The sequence below is a fragment of the Mytilus californianus genome, unplaced genomic scaffold (assembly GCF_021869535.1).
Source record: "Mytilus californianus isolate M0D057914Y unplaced genomic scaffold, xbMytCali1.0.p SCAF_2, whole genome shotgun sequence".
Taxonomy (NCBI): domain Eukaryota; kingdom Metazoa; phylum Mollusca; class Bivalvia; order Mytilida; family Mytilidae; genus Mytilus; species Mytilus californianus.
The window spans coordinates 49,270,023-49,292,847 of NW_026262668.1; the positions used below are offsets into that span (position 1 = coordinate 49,270,023).

General features: G+C 32.6%; 1 protein-coding gene across 1 annotated transcript; it reads right to left on the reverse strand.

The window, feature by feature from the left end:
* Nucleotides 1-14,510: 14,510 nt before the first annotated feature.
* Nucleotides 14,511-16,443, reverse strand: LOC127729924 (acetylcholine receptor subunit delta-like). The gene has a single exon (XM_052237904.1). The coding sequence runs from the start codon at nucleotides 16,311-16,313 to the stop codon at nucleotides 15,123-15,125; it is 1,191 nt and encodes a 396-aa protein (XP_052093864.1). The 5' UTR covers nucleotides 16,314-16,443; the 3' UTR covers nucleotides 14,511-15,122.
* Nucleotides 16,444-22,825: the final 6,382 nt, after the last annotated feature.

Genomic DNA, 22,825 nt, shown 5'->3' on the forward strand with positions numbered 1-22,825 from the left:
TAGCAAAAAAAGTATTGTGTATTTGATTTGTTCGAACTCATGCTTTCAATTGTTACACATATGTCTATTTAAGGTATCCTTGTGGTGAAGAATATCAATATAATTGCTTGTATAATATTATATAGTCTTATTTAGAAAATTGTTAGCAATTATAGGCAACCGTACGGGCTTAAACAATGAGAAAACCCCATACCGTATAGGCGGTTATAAAAAGGCCCCGGCTTTGTCAGTTTGTTTTCACGTTATGAGTTTAATTGTCCCTTTGATATCTTTCGCCTCCATTTTAGTTATGAGTTTTAAAAACCGTGGTTGAATGTGTCATGATTCCGAATTGGTTATATGTCCCTGTGAGCAACATAACTTATTTTCGCGGATATTTGTCCTCTTTGCTTTACTTTGAGGCAATTTTTTGACGATTTTCATTACTGTATCTAAGTGTCTTCAAAGTAAAATGAGACTAAGGGGACAATTTCAAACCATTAATCAAAGAAACTGAGATAAAAGTTAACCATGAACAAAATAAAAGTTTAACAGACGAATAACAGTCCACAAAACACAGCACCGAACTATAAAAACGAACCGCAATTGATTTTATGAGGTCAGGAAGGATATTCAACCTTTCATTTATTTAATAACACAGCTACTTATAATGTCGTTACATACACAATTACCTGCATTTGTGTTTTAAAAGCTTCTGGTGAAAACACTCAAAACAGCTTTCGTTCGAATAATTAACTAGATTAAACTTCTTAACACATTTAACATGTCAATTATTGTCCTCCCTGATATTGACAATTAGCGATGTGCTATCTAAACATAGAAAAACAAGATGATCGCTATTCTCAGATTACAGTTTCTTGGGCAACTGTAAACACTTCCATGAACAATATATATTAATTGCATTTTAAAATTATGAAAAAAATATTCCTTGACCTACAAACCATACATTTATGTGATTTGTGAGCATACAAATATCGATTACCCAAGATATATTTTGCTTTTAGAGCATTTTTCTCATTTTTGTAGGATTTGTTAAGAATTACAATTTTAGGGAAATATTGCGCAACTAACCTTTTGATTTTTGTTTCATTTTGGAATTACTGTATCATGTTATATAATAATAATGATAATTTTATCGTACAAGAACCAGAAAATGGCTTTTTGTTTAATTATCGCAAAAATTTGGAATGTTTATTCTTGACCTTTGACCTTGATTTAACGGAAATTGCACCGTACGATTTTTTTACGACCGGGCAAAACAAAATATTTATAAAAGAGTCATTTGAAAGAACTGAAACTGATATTTTAAAATACCGAACATTACTTATATTTATACCTGATTTTGATGTATTAATAAAAAAAAAGTCTTTAAAATGTAATTGTAATTTCGTATGACGAATTGTAGTGAAATTGAAGCATAAATTATCTGATAATTTACCCCAAATGTATATGTGTTAATAAATCTTTCCTCGAATTCCGTTCCAATTTTTGTTTAATAATTCAAATACAAGTATATCTGTACGGAGAGCAGAACAAAAACTTTTACAGTTTCCCTATTTACAATGAGTAGACTTTTAAGAAATACGTTTCAAAAATCTGTCGTTCAAATTGTAAAATCGTTTTAAACATATTGTACACACCTTCCGATATAACCACTTTTGGATTCTTATCTGAATGTATAATACTTTTACAGGTGGCTTGAAATAAATTCACATATGATTTAAGAAAGGATTTGCGGTATCCTTGGATTACAGACGAATTGGATTATTATATCTATTTTCAAAAGAAGCTGACAGATCAGATAAAGAAGAAGGTGAATGGCTACTTACGTCTTTTTTAAGTTTCGCTTCTGTTTAAACCGTATTTTGCAGAAATCCTTATATGACACAAGGATACAGGTTTGTGTCATAACATCCATAACAACCATATCTTTTTTTTTAATGTCCAAATTATATGTTTAGTAAATGTTAAATAAGCTTAAATTCTTCAGACGTAATCTGTGTGAATTTGCTGTGTAGTAATAATAATAATAAAAAAAGATCGTTCTGATAAACGAAATACGCAATGTAGGAAACCTTTTTTGTAATGCCGTAAAAAAATTACCTGTTTGGCATTCTTCACTGCTGCTACCACCAGAAGCCTGATGGTTTTTGTTGTCATGTGCACTTAGCAAACACCATAAGATCAAAGTCGTTTTAGTTCTCATTTTAAATTACTATTCTTCAGGATATCCATTTATGAAATTCAAATGAAAATTATTTGTACTCTTTTTCAACGATATAATTCCTTACTTTAAGCAACTCACAATTACATTCATATTTCAAATAAAACAAATATAAAATTTTCTAATATTTTCATTACTGACATATCGATTTTACATTATATCATTAGATAGCACAGAGTTACAATTGGAAACTGAATACATACTCCAAGGTAATTTTTAACTTGATTGGGCGGAGCTAACAAGATATTCAATTTACAGGCAAAAAGTTCATTCACCAAACTCGAAAAGTCAAATATTTCCAGAGTCTTACTATAAGGCTATATGTATCACCATTGCTGGTGATCCGATGGATTAAATCTGTCGTAGAGTTGTCACTGGTTCAGACGTACTTATTATATGTATATAATTCGCCTAAATTGCTCAACAATGTTAGATCTGTAAATTTGCTGAAGCAAATTTTTGTTCTTCCCTGGCCGGGATTCGAACTCATGCTACTGAGATATCGTGGCACCAAATCGCCTTGCACTATGCTCGGCGCGCTTGACCACTCGACCACCTAGGCTCGAAAAAAATCAAGCTTTCGGTGGCCAGGTGTTACCTTTCCTCGTCAGTTTTTATCTAGCATCGTAACACAGTACATGATATATAAGGCATGAAGATGGAATATTACAGATCAGCTAAATTATCTATCATACAGGATCTTACAAATTAATATAGGATACAGTCACAGAAATACTTATATTATAAGTACGTCTGAACCAGTGACAAGTCTACGACAGATTTTATCCATCGGATCACCAGTGATGGTGATACAAGGCTGAAAACACATTCTGTATATATGATTAGTCTAAATAACAGCCCAACAATGTTAGATCTGTAAATTTGAGGAAGCAAATTTCTGTTCTTCCCTGGCCGGGATTCGAACTCATGCTACTGAGATATCGTGGCACCAAATCGCCTTGCACTATGCCCGGCGCGATCGACCACTCGACCACCTAGGCTCGATATAAATCAAGCTTTCGGTGGCCGGGTGTTACCTTTCCTCGTCAGTTATATATATATATCATGAGTTCGAATCCCGGCGAGGGAAGAACAAAAATTTGCTTCCGCAAATTTGCAGATTTAACATTGTTGTGCTGGTATTTAGAATAATTATGAATATAATATGTGTTTTCAGCCGTGTATCACCAGTGAAGGATGGATCTGTCGTAGAGTTGTCACTTGTTTAGACGTACTTATCAAAATAATTATTTCTGTGACTGTATCTTACGATCCTTTACGATAGATAATTTAGCTAATCTGCAATCAATTCCATCTTCATGCCTTATATATCATGTACTGTGTTACAACTCTAGATTCTACTGACGAGAAAAGGTAACACTAGGTAACCGAAAGCTGTATTTTTAGTTCAGTCTAGGTGGCCGAGTGGTCTAGAGCGCTGGACACAGTGCAGGCGCTGTTGTCTCGATATCTCAATAGCATGGGTTCGAATCTCGGCGAGGGAAGAACAAAAATTTGCTTCCGCTTTAACATTGTTGTGCTGATATTTAGAGTAATTATGTATATATACTTATATATTTATCAATTATGGACTTTTGACGAGGTCAATACGTTATATATGTACCTGTTCAGATTATATTGACCGAGGACGAATATATATAGCCTTATAGAAAGTGAAATATGTAAATAATGTATTAGCGATAAGGTGTATGTTCTTTCTGTGTATTTCTAAATTGTATTTTGCAAGATTTTTAACATGCCATTGAAAATATCAATAAAAAAGATGAACTTGTTTTATTGTAAACAAAAACACAACATATTTTATTTTTTTCTTGTTAGAACAAATAAGCCGATTCAAATGGAACTCATTTCTTCAGTCTACTTTTGAACATTATTCATTAAAGTTATAATTGAATGTTATATTTGAGCAGTTATATAAGTTTGGCATATGCATCATTGGAGCCCTTGAATGCTTTGTCGATATGACGTCAGTGCTGTCTTTTTGTACAGTTCTCCATTCTTGTCACGAATTTCTGCATAAAATTTGGTGAGGGTTTTGTCAAGTGTTTCAACAACGTACTTTTCAAAGTCTGTATTTAGTTGATTTTCCGTGAGATATGCTTTGAACAACTAAACAGCTTGATGCGTCTGCATATAACATCAAATTCTTGATATCTCCTTCTCATAAACTTGCAAATTTTCTTTTCGTCTGCTGCGGCGCTTCCTCCATGGTAAGCTGGTATCGGCTGATTACTACACTTTGTTCAATTGAGTGTAGCGTAATACAAGCGGATTCCAGTTTACCTCCATGGTTGTTATGTGTGACGTCATGACGTCATAAATCTAAATTTAGCAAGATTTTTTATATTGACCGTCAATATACATATAAATAGAAACATAGCGTCAATATCCTTAAAAATAGAAACAAGGCTTCGGATACATAAAATAACCTTTGAAACAAGTGATCGAAATATTCAATGAAGACAGGAGAAGCTACACCATATGTAATATATATACATATAAATAGAAACATAGCGTTAATTTACTTAAAAATAGAAACAATTAAGGCTTCAGACTTGGCCAGGGTCGAGAATAGTTGTGAAATAATTAACCAAAGACTATCAAAGATCTGTCATTAACACAACATTTCTAAAGAATAAAGCGGTGAAAAACAAATAAATGTTTTTAATATTTGACAAATACATATAAACATAATAATAAAATAAGTAATTTTATATTATTCAAATTTACAATTCATTAAGGAATGACTGTAATATTTTTTCTGTCTATGAAGAAATAACATCAAAAATGTGGTGCATACTGAATAACCCGCGTAGCGGGTTATTTTAAAGTGTACACCACATTTTTTATGTTATTTCGAATAGACAGAAAAAATATTACAGCTTTTTTTTTTTATAATTTAATCCTTAATTCCATTTTAAACCGGAGTAAATCATGCAAAAACGTTGATGACGTCAAGGTCACATGACAAAATTATGCCTATGAGCTGATAAACAAAACAAGGTCAGCCAATCAGAAGACGCGTTACATCCAAAATTAAATTATTACAGTATAAATTTAAATGTAGTAATACTTTAAAAAAAAACAGCGGAAAAAGAAGCACAACAATTGATCAGGTAAGGTCAGACATTTTGACCATTCATGTGCATTTGTCAGCATAAACAGTTTGACCGTAATTGCATATCATTTCTTACATGAGGAATCATGTATTTTTCCTTTTGCCATAGATTTATTCGTTTCTCTATATAAGATCATGATCTTTTTATATAACTTGCCATTGGGAAAAACGACGTATGTCCCAAAAAGAACCATTTGAAACACATAGGTCATCTACGCTTGATCGTCTGACCTGTTTCTTTCCTTCATGTAAGACAAAAACATATAAATATGATATTCATGCGCAAAACACGTGTTTCTGGAAAAATATTCATACCAAAAGTGTGGAAATTCATACAAAGTATTTGAGAGCACACTAACCATCAAGATATAAATCGAACGGCAAAAACCTTAGGTGTAATATTTTACACACTTCTTAGTTATATTAATCTAAAGATCTGTATACTTTTTGGTTTTGATTCAAAATTTTATTTTTGAGATATTGATTATTTTTTTTAAAAGGGGTTTTCACATGTCGCGCCGTATCTCAAAAACGATTTATGATTATTGCTTAAAATTTTACACACTTCTTAGTTATATTAATCTAAAGATCTGTATACTTTTTGGTTTTGATTCAAAATTTTATTTTAGAGATATTGAGTTTTTTGTAAAAAAAAAAAAGGGGGGTTTTTTCGCATGTCACGCCGTATGTCAGAAACTATTTATGCTTATTGCATAAAAATTCACTCACAAGACGACGGGCGTATCGTGCGCTTTGGTATCATTCGCCTCTCTTTTACACTGCTTATGGACGATTCAACACTCCTGTAAAAACTAAGGATTTTCTAACTCAAGGAATAAATTATTTTAGCTATATTTGGCAAAACCTTTAAGAATTTTGGGTCCTCAATGCTGTTCAACTTCGTACTTGATTTGTCCTTTTAAGTTTTTCAATTCGAGCGTCACTGATGAGTGTTTGGTAAACGAAACGCGCGTCTGGAGTACAAAATTATAGAACCTGGTATCTTTCATGAGTTTTTTTTGACATGACACATCATTGATGAGATATTTTGTGTGAATTCACTCTTTATAAAATATTAAAATAATTCGTAACAATAAGGTGTTCCACCACTAGGCATGGATAGACTCTGCCAGATTAAGCAAACAATTTTGGAATTTTGAGTTTTTAATACTTTAAAAGAGTAAATGCTTCGTAATTCATTTGGTTTTCCTACTGTTCCTATTCAACCGTAACCAATGAGTCTTTATTCTATGAAAGCTTTAATTGAAATACAAAATTCAATAAACAAGAGGATACTGCACATTAAATAGATTATATATATATAATATAATTAAAATATCTACTATAATATGCAGATACCAGAATTGTGTTCATTTCAATTCAGTCATGTTTCATCAATTATTTAAAAATGAATTAAGATATAAATTAATATTTTTTGAGACATATATTGGCATTGTTTGATAATCACATTCGATTGAAAGTCAGAAGTGTAGAAAATGGGATGATAAATTTAACAGAGTGAAACATGTTGTTTTTAAAGCGACAGAAATGAAATAAGTACATTATGTACATATGTGAAAATATGTATGTCAGTCCAAACAATATCATGCAAAATAGTCACCGTGAAAATGTAAAGTCAAATCTAGATTGACAAACGTAAAACACTGCATAATAATGTTCAACATTAAATAAATCTGGGACATAGTATATTGACACCTATATGTCAATCAATAAGATTTAAAAAAAAATTCTTACCAGTTTGTTTAACTGATATTTATAATTGTCGAAATTCGCATCTGATGCAGTAAATGTTACCTTGAATGCTATATATACATGTATATAACTGAACAAAGGATGAATAATTACTATTTCTAACGAAGGAAATGGCATTTCCATCAATTAAACAAATTCATGATTTGAGTTTCGCTCCACATTTCACAGCATACCAAAATCAGATCCAACATAACGCAAAAAAGTCTAAACAGAAATCACGACTCTGTTAAGATATCTAGACTATTATAAGAAGCTCAACTTGTATCGAAGGACATCATTTTAAATAAATGACACTTGGTCATTCTGTCGATTTAAACAATGGAGCTCCGAATTTATTGAATAAATGTTACAATAAAGTTAAACTGTTTCACGATGCTTGCATTAAATCTGTTGATATAAGTGTTTAAACAAATAGGTTAAACCTTTGCTAGATTTTTTATAGATACAAAGATTTGTTTAAGAAATTGCAAACAAACTTTTCGATCTTTTGAAGAAACTTATTCTGAAAGGTTATCAATTTTACATTATAGTTTAGTAGTAAGATCTTTAAATATTGTCTTCGTACGTTTTGACAATGATTGATGGTATAAATGAACTAACAGATACCTAAATATGTATTGCTATAGAGTTATCAACACTAATGGTCCTACATCCTGTCAGTTTCAATACTGTCCCATGTAAAAGGGCTGAGCGGTCAACAATAGGTTTTACTCGTAATAGCAAAGCAATATTTTCACAGACTTAAATATCAGTCAGTAGAAATTCAACGGATTTAATATAAAGACGTCCTAAACAGTTTGAGAAATGCATGACCTTGTGCAATGCCAACCAATAAGTATCAATATGCCTTTTGCTAATTCTCATAAAATGACTTCATCGACTGGAGAAATGTTATGCTAGGAAAATGTGTTTGAAGAATAAAATACTATCTTAAATCTTATGGCCGATTAATCATGTGAAGGCTGGCTTAAATAAAATAAACCTAAGAGTATCTTAATTTCAATTTACGAACGAGTATATTTAAGTGCCAGTCTTTGTAAGAATCAGGCTATTTTTTCAAATAGCAAAACATGGCTAAAGAAAACCCACCAACCTAACCATTCTATTTTGAAGTTACCTTCATCCTGAGTTAGAAATGGTAGGTCTTTCATTTCTGCGTGTCTGGTAATTCGATAAATCTCTAGATGATCCTAGATAACATTTGGTTAGAATGATAGCAAATTACATAGTTAGCTCCCCTCAATTGGTAATTTCTAGTGCATTTCAACCAAATACCTTGAATTACCAGAACCGGAAAAGGAAACGAACGTTATATTCGTGCACCATTATACATTTTGAACCTAAATTAATGTAAATTTGAGTGGGTTTTTATTTATCATGCTTTCACCACTGACTGATTCTTAGTATAGGCAGATTGGCACTTAATATCAAAACATTAATATTAACGAAGCAAAATATGAAATTAGGAGAAAATGAAACATGAATACTTTATATCCATTCATTAAGAATATTCATAACATCATACAAAATTTTGATAACAAAATAAATGTTCTGTGACGTATAAAATCCTGTGTTTTATTTATTTCAATAGTTCATTAATTATTTTAACCTGGAGTAAATCATATTTATGACACGTTCAATATTCATTTCGAATTATGAAATGGAGATGAAAATATATTAATCTCCACGGAAAAATTAACAGTAAATGGTAAATTAACTTCCGTGATCAGGGAAACACAAACACAACACATTTATCAAATCTCTGACAAAGCACAAACATCTACACTGTGAGTCTATGAAGTGTTAGGATAACTTTACTAACTTACGAAGACTGTCATTTTCAATTCCGTTGGATTATCTATGGAGAGTGTTTTTTTTCAATTCTATTTAAATGATTTTTTTATGTTGAATATGATTAAAATATCTTGAAGATCGAAAGAAAAATGGGACAGGGATATAATTGATTCGTAAATCTATTCATCTTTGATTACGATGTCCTTTTAAGATCTGGTCTAGAATCGATTATAAAGTATTGCAATGATTAAGACTCATCAGAGATTTCAGGCTTATATGAGATGGTACGCCGGACAACATTAGACTCATAAGTGGCGTTTGAATCTAAACAATCGGAAAATCAAAATAATTACGAAGTTGAAGAGCATTTAAAACCAAAAATTACAAAAAATTAGTCCCAAATCTGGAGTAAAAAACCTTAGTTTAAATGAATTTAACATTTAATGACCGTAACTGTAAAATGAAGAAAACAAAAAGATCGTATCAGTGATGATACCAATCGTGTATTGTCGTCTAACAATGTATGAAGTACAGGGATTCGACTTCTATACCATATACACCTGAAAAAGAAAGTTATTGTCATGCGTTATTGCGTTTTTTGCCATGGCACTGTCAGTTTGTTTTCGACTTATGAGTTTGAATATCCTTTTGATATCGTTCGCCTCTTTTTTATCAATTCTACCAATTATATGCAGAAAAATGGAAAGGACAGTGGGTTAAGCCTAGCTTTGCGGGAAAATCGCAAAATTCTGGAGCAGTTATTAAAACAAGACCAATGAAGTCCAAGTCCATTATGTTTTAGTATGATTTAAATTAGACTTTTGTATTTCCTAGCACTTTTAATCGTGATAATATGCATATAGTCTGTCTCTACTAAAACAAACACAAAGAACATGTAAAATCCTAATGTTTATGAATGAAAAGAGTCGAGCGGTGAATGTATCAATGTTTGGTCAAAGGCTTTTAAAATTTGACGATCGTTTACAGGGTAAATTTGAAGTAAATTATCTTAATGTTTAATTTTCAAAGGGAAATTGATATGAAACATATGTGAACATTTTCAAATAGATTCTTCATCCTGACTTATCAAACCTTCAGGATCACACGAGTTTACCCCAAGGTTTTATTAAGGTTGTTCTGTGTTTATGTTGTAATGTTTTGTGAACTATTGTTTATTCACTTTTTCTTTTTGCTATGATGTTGTCTGTTCACAACTTCACCTTCCACTTATAATGTTTGACTTCTCTCTTGACATCGGCTTGTATAACTATGGAATAGGTTAGTTTTAATTGAATTTTTATCATTCCATAATCGTGAAACTTGCGAATATTACACAATTAGTCGCACCAAAACAACTACATTAACATAACCAGTTATATATCAATAATTCTGGCATAATTATCAGTTGTAGTAAAAAATATATCTGTAAAAACATTTTATCTTCATGAAATAATCTATCGGACATAATAATGGAACTAATATGTCAAAATATCAGGAAAAGGACACTGAATCACATAAAAGGAATAAGATGAAGTCGAAATCCAAAGGAAAAAAAAAAATGCTTCAGCAAAACCAAAGTCCGCAAGACATGTATATATAAAAAGGACCAACCTTTCTCTATCTACAGTTATGAATCGCCGTTCTATATCGGCGCAATCCTACATAGTAGGATGGCTAATGCGCTATATATAGATTATAACATAGCATTTTTCATATCAGACCCCTTATCAGCCCTAGGTCATGATATCAGCCCGAGAGCCGACAGGCTCGACGGATGATTTTGACCATGGGCTGATAAGGGGTCTGATATTAATAATGACATGTTATGTTCTTTTTATCATATACTTCATCAGACGACATACAGACAAGAACTTTTTTTAAAACTTTGAAAAATGCATTTATCGTATCATTTTTTTTGCATTTTTTAATAATATTTTTTCCTGTTTCCTAATATTTGTTTTCTTATCATACTTAGTTATGTTTTTCACTAAAAATGTACCATTGAGGTGTATTTTCCGGAATTTGCAAAATGACGTCAAAATGCTACAGGATAACGTTACAGAAAGGCATGCGATAATAACCGGAAGCAGTTGATATAAACCGGAAGCAGTTGATAACGAAAGTCATGAATAAATATATGAACAAATAAGTTTTATCAAGGGGTACAATTATACCATTATTTTCTATAAGTATATGATAAATACAAATATACACCCGCACCCATTAAAAACTCATACCAACACCAAATACTATTTCATTATGTCAGGGAAATGTTCAAATAAATGTGTGTAAAACAGTAGAAGAGTCCCTGTATAAAACTGCTAGTATTTCTTATTGATGCCGTTTGAATGATGTACATTTAGCTCCTTTATCCAAAAGCTTTTCCGAACCTGTCGCTGGGCAGCACTCCAGTGAATGGATTTTCGTGCGGTTAAGGTCATTAAGTTTGTGACCCGACTGTCTAAATTGCTGACTAACTCGGAGAAATAGCTTCTTAGAGATATCACTCCTATGGCCATTGAGACGTTTGTTGAAAGGCTGCTTTGACTCACCAACATATTGGAGGCCAGACTGCTAGTATTTCTTATTGATGCCGTTTGAATGATGTACACATTCTTACATACTACTGCATTTTGACAATTTGGGATGTATATATACGCAGGCACGTTTATAGAGTATTGAGTTTTGTTTTATGTGATGAGATTTGGGATTAAATCAATAGACCAAAACTTACCTGTATTACTGAGTTATTTTACAAAAACAATTAGTGTTGTAAAAATTATTGATACTGACTAATACTATTTGTTAAGCCGAAATATTTGTCAACACGATTTTATTACATCATCTTCGTATATTATCATCTTATACAAATCTTAAGACTTATATACATATATTATAGAACACATCCGCGACGCGGGTCCGTGACTGATTTAAAGCACAGGTCTACGCCTTATTTTAGCCTGGATTTTAAGTATCCGTATTGTCATCTGATAAAGTCATGCTGATTATAAGGTGCACAGTTTTCTCTTATTTCTTACTACAACCGGAAAGGATTTTTATTTTTCAATCTCACAGATGCTAGGCGACACAGTGAATTTCGCTATATTATTCCATTTTTTTAAATTATACAAAAGATATCGTTAAGCCTGTTCATCTGCGTCAACTTGTACGGACACATAACTTACATCCAAAGCCTGATGGTATACATATTGTCATGGGCAGATACAGCTCTACCGTTATTTTCTAATTATATTAAGGAAGTCTCTCGCCGATTGTTCCCCTAGGAATATGTTTCAACTAAGAGGACATTCCTTTTCCATGTATATGTAAGAGAATGATAATCCCTTTCTTCATGATTAAGTACGAGCGTTAGCGAGTACTTATCATGAAGTAAAGGATTATCATTCTCTTACAAACTTAGAATATTGTAAAGTGCTCAAGGCTCAAATGATCTCTTGATTGGTTGTATTCAAGAATTAGTTTCATTGTCAGTGCAATGTTTATAATTGATACATGACTTCCTTTTTCGGCATTTCATTTATGGATTAGTTTTAGTGATGTAAGGACTTTCTTTTCATTTGGGAAATATTTAAAAAAAAATCGTTATAGATAGTTCTGTGACACAACAGTACAAAGAAAAGGTAGGAATTGTATGTTTCCTGATTGTGAGTATGAATGTAAATCATGTAATATTTTAGTGAGGAATTATCCTTTTTATTATTTACAGTTTAAATCAATTAATACATTTGAGTTACAACTAAATTTTATTTACAGCCAATATTTTGGTCCGGCTTTTTACACCAAATACTATTTCATTATGTCAGGGAAATGTTCAAATAAATGCAGTTAAAAGATTTTAATATGTTCAAAACTTAAATAAAATTCCTGTTTTTTTTTTATTTTATTGGAATATTGAAAATGACTATTCTTCCCAACCGCTGATCCAGAAATCAAAATTTTTGAAAGCCAAATATTTAGGTTATTTTTTATTTTAAAGCTTTTTTTTTATTTTTTTGCATTGCTTTTTTTTTTTAGTAATTTGAGTTATTAATATTTTCATAATAACATTCACGGTACTAATTTTACTGCACCAGTAAACTTCAACTTATTTTGAGTTTTTTGTTTGTTTCACAATTCAACTTTTAGTCACTTTCAATCACTGTGTGATAAATCCTTTCAATCTGATAAATGTGCTTCGGGGCAGTTGTAACTCATTTATAGAAACTCTTTGTTTTGAACTGTAAATAGACCCACATAATAGGATAATCCCTTACTAAAAACATGATTTACATTCATTCTTCACAATTAAGAGGCATCAAATCCTACAATTTCATTGGTCGAGAGCACTTTGCTATATTCTAAATCAGTTCAGAATATAGCAAAGTGCTCTCGCCCAATGAAAGTGTAGAATTTGGTGTTCCTTTATTGTGAAGAATGAATGTAAATCATGTTCTTAGTAAGGGATTATCCTTTTGTTTAGGCCTATTTACAGTTCAATACAAAGAATTTCTATAAATGAGTTACAACTGCCTCAAGCACATTTATAAAGATTATAGATTGAAAGTTGAATTTTGAAACAAACAAAAATGATCAATATAAGTTTGAAGTTTACTTGTGCAGTACAATTGATATCGTTTGTATTTTTATGTGAATATTTAGAACTTTCAAATTACAAAAAATAAGCAATATCAAGAAGAAAAAGAAAAAAAAAACTTTTAAAATTAAATATAACCTAAATCTTTAGCTACATGTATTACGCTTATCAAAACTCAGATTACTGTTTTCGGCTATTCGCAGTTAGTAAGAATAGTCATTTCCAAAATACCGGTACATACAGGAAATTGAATTTACTTTTGAATTTCCTATAAATAGCAATTTCTTTCAACATTTAAATTTTAGTTAATTAAGTAGTATTTAATGTAAAGAGCTGGAATAAAATTGGCTGTGGAATACAATTTAGTTGCAACTCTGATTTTGAATGTATTAAATTGAACTGTAAATAAACAAAAAGATAATTCCTCACTAACATTTCACATAATTTACACTCATACTCACAATTAGGAAACTTATACAATTTCTACACTTTCATTGTAACGTTGTGTCATCTAATGTCTAAAACACTATTTAATAAAATTTCCCAAATCAAAAGTAAGTCCTTACATCACTAAGACCAATACAAAAATAAAATGCCTAAAAGGGAAAGTCATCCATTAATTATAAACATTGCACTGACAATGAAACAAATTCTTGAATAAAACCAATCAAGAGAACATTTGAGCCTTGAGCACTTTACAATATTCTAAGTTTGTAAGAGAATAATAATCCCTTTCATCATGATAAGTACTCGCTAACGCTCGTACTTACTCATGAAGAAAAGGATTATCATTCTCTTACATATACTTACCAAACGTTTAATGATAAAATTTAAGGTTGAATTTCAACGGGAAAAAGTTGTGAAATATGATTAAACAGTTGACCATAACAATAAAACATCCAATCAAATAATCTATCAAACTAATTACTAAGCAAATGAAAGTATTTTAAGTATAAAACTACTTAATTACAGAACAAACACACATGTGATGTATTTCTTTTATTGGAAATTAATATTATGAATATCTAGAAAAATCTCTTAACTTTTTCACTGAAACATGACATTGTTATCGATTAAAGTAAAAACACTCTAGCATGTTCTAGTTTCATTTAATCTCAAACAACTTGGCGTGGAGCTACAGTGAACGACTAACATACAGAACACGAGGAGAGAGGGAAAATAAACCAATGATCCAAATACCGACAAACAAAACAAAACAAAAAGTCATTTCAATAGTATATATATGCAGGGACTTTCTATACTAACTATTTATATTAGTATAAGACTGTCCCTGATATATATGACAGGCTTATATATTTAAACGAGGATTTAGGTAATTCTATGATAAATCAACCCTTTGCTTTTATTTTACCCTCTTCGTATGTTTTTTTTATAATAATTTTTTATATACCTCTACGAAACTTTAAAACTTGTTTTGTCAAATTTATTATTTTCAGGCATCATAATGTTTTAAGCAAACATTTGACTCCCCCAGCCCCTTAGAGTTACATGGGCGCCAACTAATTCAAAGACATTTTATACAGAAATAAGAAAATCTATCTTCACTTTAGAACTGAGATAATACAATGATTACAATACTATGCTATCAAGATATACAGAAAATACCCAGATAATATTCCAATAAATAATACAAAAGAAATGACGCAAAATATAATGTCAAGTGTTTTAGACAAGTCTTTTCCAGAAAAAGAACTACCAGAAAAAGAATTGGAATTTGTGTCTTTGTTTTCCTCCAAATTCAATTTGTCCTGGAAATTCTGTTTTCGCTTAAATCGCAATGTCAAACTTCTTAAACATGGATTTGCATGGCTGATATCCTCCATATAGTAATAATATGCACTAATTATTGTCAAAATTACAATAACACCACTAACCATCATGATACAAACCAGAACTAAAAGAATGATGCACAATGGGTCCGATTTTGCTGGGATAGAAGCCGCTACTATCGTGAGAAATATAGCGTAAGCCAGTAAAATTGTCATACCCAAAGAAATTCGTTCTCCTGATTCTACAGGGAGACAGAATATAAGTGGATTCATTAGACAAAACAATAATGTGGGTAGTATGACGGTTACTACATAATAAACGGGTTTACGTTTGATGGAAATCCCCACAACAAATGCCGAGGAGTCTCCTCCAATTAAAGAACCAGTCTGATATGTATCGATAACAGTCCAATCAGAATTCGCAGAAAAGTATTTTAGATCTGGAACTTTAGAATAAACATCGTATTCCACTTCTCCAGGAAAGATACCCCACATAGTGAAAATAAATAAACAAAATTGTGTATCGAAAGGAAATTTAGATACATCAGGCGTACACTGTGCCTCAAAAACTCCACCAGGGGTCCAGTAAACCATTCCATTTGTTACCAATATCACATAGAAGTCTGCCTCCTGTCCGATTGGTTTGACATCGTTCACACTATTAGCAAGGTACAGATACGGGAGCCAGATATCATGTGGCGGAATTGTTAATACATGTGTATTGTTATATAAGGTTGGATTCCACGCTAGCCTATGATCAGTCCAATTTACTGTTATACTCATTGTCATTGTAAGTTTCTCTTCCAGTTCAGTAAACGACACTATGGTTGATGGTGCAGCATTGATGCTAAGTTTAAGAGGCATTGGTACATTCCATGTTGGAACTAATTCCTTTGCATAATTTTGAAATAAATCCTTGTATATATTGTTCGAGCCTAAAGCTACACCAATTTCCAGAACGAAGATTACACCGCTACAAAGTAATGCAAACAGTTCCATGTTTGATATATTTTTGTAATCCTTATCCAATCTCGTGTATTAATAGTACACTACTACACAAACGTAAATAGATAGCCCGTTGACATAAAATAACACTTATCGTAAGTTACCACAATATGTACACAGTGAGTTTTTCTTTGTATTTGCTCCGCTTGACTGAATGTTTAAACTTCATTTATACTATAACAGCTTTAATAAGAGGTAGACTAATTCAGTTTTTTAAAAATCAAACTGTCAATTCAATTCAATAGATGTTTACAAATAGGCAGATTGGTTGTACTTTGATAGTATTTACAAGCTTCGTTCAGTTCAGTGTGTGTGGTAAATTGATTTTTTTTATTAATTGTAATGTGCTTAACGTCCAGTGACAAATATTACATTCATAATATAAGAACTTGCAACTCTTACCTATTTTGCGAAAGGGGGAGTGTCGTTGACAGGGTATCAAATAAAGTATTTTCCTGTATCAAAGATAGGTATATATAAAATCTTTCTCCAATTTTCTTAAATCTCTCCGGTGACCACTAGTAGTATTGCCATTTCACTCCGAAAAGTAAGGGTACTTTGGTCTAGGGACAAAACACCACATTTTATGCGTTTAATCCCCATTGGCGGATTACAGACTCCGGCTGTACTTCATTGATTTTTTATTCATCTGAAAGTGCGTATTTAAGAGTTTAACTGGGGAGGGGAGGTAAGGGATGTGGGCATCGAGAGAAAGGCCGGAAACTTTATATTTGTAGGCCGTAGCAAATTATGAAAATACAGAAATGTGATATGATTTCCAATGAGACAACTATCCGTTAGAGACCAAAAGACTAGGATTTATACAACTATAGGTCCTTCATACGACCTTCAACATTCGAGGAAGACAAATACCGATTAGTAAGCTATAAAAAGCAGCGGCATGCAAAAAATCCTTAAAGGTCTGATTTATGCTGAATAAGTACACGAAAAACAAATATGGCAGACGGCAACCAACGACAACACTGAAATACTGGCTTCCGACAATGGACAGGCACATAAAGAATAAGGAGGGGTTAAATGTGTTTTGAGCGCTCAACGATCCACATTGCCTGAGACAGTAGTATAACAGCACAACTTAAGAAAAAACTGCAAAAATCAGTTTGAAAGTGTTTGATTCATTAGCACGACACGAAGTACAAGAAACAACTGACACGAGACTTGTAGTACTCGTAGTTACTAAAAGCTAGCCCAAAGTCACTTTCAACCAAAAAATAAAGTTTTCCCACACACTGTTTATTGACTCTCGACAAAAAAAACCTTGTTAAAAAAAAAAAATCTGAATTGTTCAAATCTGCATGTTGATTATCGTCTGAATGCATTTGCCTCTTCTATAACATCAAGGAGCGGATAATTTCTGCAGGGAAAGGTTCAATCTAATTAAAATTAAATCTCCGCACTTGCTCCTCGTTGTTTATATGTCGCGCGCGGAAGTGCGGAGATTTAATTTTAATTAGATTGGGAAAGGTTAATCAATAATAACTTAATCAAATCAAATCTAAGAAAATTCTATAACAATGACGAGTCAACTTCTTAAATATGTATTAGGGATACAGAACAAGTATGGATCCAGGGATTTTTGAAAGGGGGCGTTATTGCTGAAAATGGAATATATGCTGCCTAGCGAAGCGAACATGTTTTGAACGATTTTATGCTAAAAATGATATATTTTCCAAGCAAAGCGGGGTCTCGGTGGCCGAGTGGTCTAAGTAGTCTAACCACTGTATCAATAGCCTGTCAACACTGAGGCAGGTGCGCTCCAATCTTAATCGACTCGATTAATGATTGCGAAGTACAAGAATCAGAGAAACAGAGTTAACAATTTAAAACAAAAATCGCTAAGGAAAGATTTGAAACTAATTTAGATAACATCATATTGAATAATGCTCCAAATTAAAAAAAAAAACTAGTAGAAAATAATGAAAATGTTAATAAAGTCGAGGAGAGTTCAAATAATATTCCTCCTCTGCAAAATATAATAAACGACGAGGATGTGACATAGTTTATGAGGATAGTGTTATAAATGCTTCTTTTTGTCTTCTTATTCATAAACAGTTAGGACAAAGCCTCCAAAATCAATCCAAACGATACAATTCCATGGGTTAATGAATGAACCACAAGCGGAATACATGCGCAACTCGTTTGCCCTAAAGGTTAATATTAGTCAATAATACACCAGTGATGTTTTTTTAAAGCTTATTTTGACGAAATTGATCCGAACTGACTTAATACCGAAATATAATTCCTTAATTCCGTTTTATAGTGTTTGAAACAAAAACAAAGTATATTTTTTTTTGTCGAATTTAAGTTAATGCCCCCTATTGACAACATATTTGTTGAATTTGAAGGTAGACTTTTTCAACAGATTGTCGGCATTCCTATGGGAACGAACTGTGCGCCACTCCTTGTCGACCTCTTCTTATTTTTATATGAGTCGGAGTTCCTTCAGACACTTGTCAAAAACAAGAAGATCAAAGAAGCCAGATCAATTAATTTCACATTAATATATTGATGATGTTCTTTCCATTAACAATCAAAACTTTTCTGATTGGGTTCCATTAACATATCCTCCAGAACTAGAAATTGAAGAAAAAACAGACACGGCCTCTTCCGCCTCATTTTTAGATTTACACGTCGAATTTGACATAAGCGGTCATCTAAGTACCAGAATCTATGACAAACGAGACGATTTTAATTTCGAAATTATAAACTTCCCTGAAATTAACAGCAATATACCAACTTGACTTGCATATTGGAAATACATTTCCCAACTCATTCGGTATTCAGGAGCGTGCCGCTGCTACTCGGACTTTATGAAAACGTCATCAGTGTCTGAGCAGACAGTTGATGAACCATGCAGGGTTATGTCAAAGAAAGTCTCGTCCTTTTTCTATAAAAGTTCATCGGAAGATATCAAGGCCTTGTTGATAAATATTCCGTATCAACATCACAAATAATACATGATGGTCTTAAAGTATAGATTATAGGTACTGAAGGTGTATATCTTCTTAATTACGTGTTATAGTGTTTTTATTGTCTTTGTATATTTTTAGCCTTTACTGTTTAGTCCATTTTTGGTAACATACTTTTGACGTGGCTCGGTATTTATACATCCCGCCGTTGTTATTTGATGACCACTAGTTTACGGCAACTAGTACCAGCTGCTAAATTTCGGTGTATATTACACGAACTTTCGGCATTATACGAATATGAATAACAAAATGTGCACTTGTGCAAGTGGCGCCACGTCTCCCACGTGAGAGTTATTTGATAAATATTTTATGTTCATTCGAGTTTACGAATTGGAATATAATTTTTCTTCACCTATTACTGTGCTTATTCAGTAGGTTTGGGGTATCACAATAGCAATCGCTCAAACAGTTTACCGAATTGCAGTTTAAATTCTTCTCCCACAAACCAAGGATCTGTATAGTAAGACTATACAAATCCTTGCACAAACTGATCAACTGGTAAATTATTTTACCGTTTTGAATTTTCCTTGGAGTTTGGTATTTTTGCTTTTTTACTTTTTGAGAGACTTTTACAAAATTGAGTACTGCACAGCAATTTAAAGCACACATAAATATGAAATGACAATTTTTCTTTTATGTTGATAATGTACACCATTTTATAGTATAGAAGTGAGGATTCATCAATTTTTATTAGAGCCGGCAAAATAGCACTGCATTTCTTTAGTGGGCAATTCTGCCATTTATTTCGGTCTACTCGTATGACTCTGATGATGAAAATGTGCACTGTGACCGTTTCAAGTTGACATGACCACAAATTCATGGTAAACTACCTTCATCCAAAGCTTTCAACTAGATCAAGGCAGCATATTGACTGAGCAGACCAGAACACAAAATATCCCCATCTATGTTTTCATTGACATTAGTCGTTATTTAACTTAATTCATCTGCACATGCATTTGCCTCACTATAGGTTGCACTTATGTAAATATAGACAATACAACTTCCCATAGGAACTCCTTATACGACTTAAACTGTAGCACTTTTACTATGAAGTTTCGTAAAAAAATATATCCTAAAATGGAAAGCTCATATGCAATATTTTTTTTCAAAGGTCAAAATATAGGGTTGTGCGGCATATTTTCAACATTTATATGCCCTGAACTTCTTAAGAGTTTAAACTTGTACTAAAATTCTGTACTACCCCTTCCTTCACTTTGGGGTCTTCCTCAGATTCCAATTTCGCCGCTATTCATGTGAAGCGTAGCTATACTGGTAACATTCCCAAGTTATTTCTCTACGAGATGAAACAGATGGCAACCAGTAGGTAAACAAAACAAAGTATATATGAATTTTATACATCTCCCCAAAAGAGGCGTGGTTTGTGAAACAGTTACATACCTGCCAACTTTCACGATTTAGGCGTGTACTACACGATTTTGACCCCTTGTCACGATTGCACGATCGTGAAAAAAGCTCTAAAACACGATTTTTGTGAAATTCTACACGAAAAGAATGATTTTTCCCGATTTTGAACTGTTCCAAAGGGAACATGCGACCTCGCCAAAAAAGGAGGGAGATATATCAAACTCAAATCTTAAAGCAAAAAGTCAATCCATACTAAAGGAGAACAATACAATAGAGCAATTAATATTGTAAGCAAGTACCAACATGCAGAAATAAAATTCATTGACTGCCCATTACTCTCAATATCCAACTGGAACAAGTACAAAGTTCACAAGAATCCAGAGACATTTAAAGTTGACGACTTCCTAGTTACTAAGCAAATACATGAATGAATTACAAAATCTATCAAATCAACAGTGAACTCAACAAAACATCAGTAAAAATCAGCAAGTACTTTGTTAGAGGACGAAGGAGAAGGAAAGGTCAAATACGGAAATCAGTAAACCTTTCAATTTACAAAAAAGGACGGTATACATCCGGGACGCTTGCTAAGTCCTAAGTCTAGCTATCACCAAAACCATTCTACTAGACACATACATTGAATGTTTCAACATAGATCAGAATTCTGAATTATTACAAATCAGAGTGGAACAAGAAGAACTGAACGCACTATTCTAATCAACACCTTCATCCGCTTTAGAGAACAGAGGTGCCAGTGAACAGACAAGACGAGTAGTAAAATTCTAGGTGAGTTTATCTTATCAGGTTTTACTACTTACCTTTTGTATTGGATCACTACCAAGCATCAACACTCAAACCCATGTTTTCTCTTCCAGAAGTCTCACAACAACAAAATGTTCTACTATCTTTATACTTACACTTATTATCTGGACAAGACAGGCTTTCATGGTACATCAGATAAATCTCACTCCTAGCCATAAATACCAACATACTCACCAGGACTCTATTTACTCACATAACACCATTGAAGGAGTAAATATATACTCAACGAAACGTGTAAGTAACCCGATTACAGCAACAGCTCAAACTTACTACTGGATAAAGGACAGTAAAAAACACATCCAATTGACTCAGTCGAAATGATCACCAGAGATAGTTCACAAAGACTCGTTCTACTCTTACTAAGTGGCATAGAAACAAACCCAGGTCCAAGATGACCAAGATTTCCATGCACAATTTGTCAAAAAGCATGCAAATTAGAATCTATAGCCTGTGACGACTGTGACAAATGGACTCACAGAAATTGCATTGGAATGTCTACAACAGAATTCAGCAATCTAGGCAAGAGCGAAGACACATGGACATGCCAATCATGCTCAAAACCCAACAACTCTTCGACAAAAGTATACTTTATACCAAGTGGAGATGACAGCAAACATGCCTCCCTTAACATATCTACCAATCCATTATTGCTAGACAGTATATCGGATTCATCCACACCATCAACATCAGGATCAAGTATCAACTGATCATCTTTCAATACAACATTTAGTACAGATATACCGATCATGACATCATCACCTAAACCAGCCAAAACGAAGCCAAACCCTAAGAAACAACTACGACTGCTGAACATCAACTTCCAGAGTCTAAGAAAAAAGGGTAAACCTATTCAGGCAATTATAGAGTCAACTGATCCAGACATAATAATAGGCGCTGAAACATGGCTAGATCCAAACATAAAATCAAGTGAAATTTTTCCTGATTACTTAGAATATGACATCAAACGAAGAGACCGTCCCAAAGACCCACATTGGGGAGTAATGATAGCAACCAAACAATCATTACAATTAGGGAGCATAACAAGAACAACAGAGATAGAACTATTAACTGGAACAATCACCTTAGAAGGAAAAAAGAAAATGCTTATTGGTGCATTTTATCGCCCTCCATATAAAACAGATGACATCTACCTAAATAAAGTTAAGGACGAAATAAGTACCATCAAAGCAAAACATCAAAAAAATCTTAATTGGAGGCAACTTCAACCTACCAGATATTAATTGGCAAGAACAGACCAACACATACTTTGCATAATTTTTTGGCCCCTAATTCCTAAAATTTTGAGGCAATTACCCCCAAAATCAATCC

Coding starts and splice junctions, on each gene's coding strand:
- LOC127729924 (XM_052237904.1), bottom strand. CDS start 16,313: ATGGAACTGTTTGCATTACTTTGTAGCGGTGTAATCTTCGTTCTGGAA.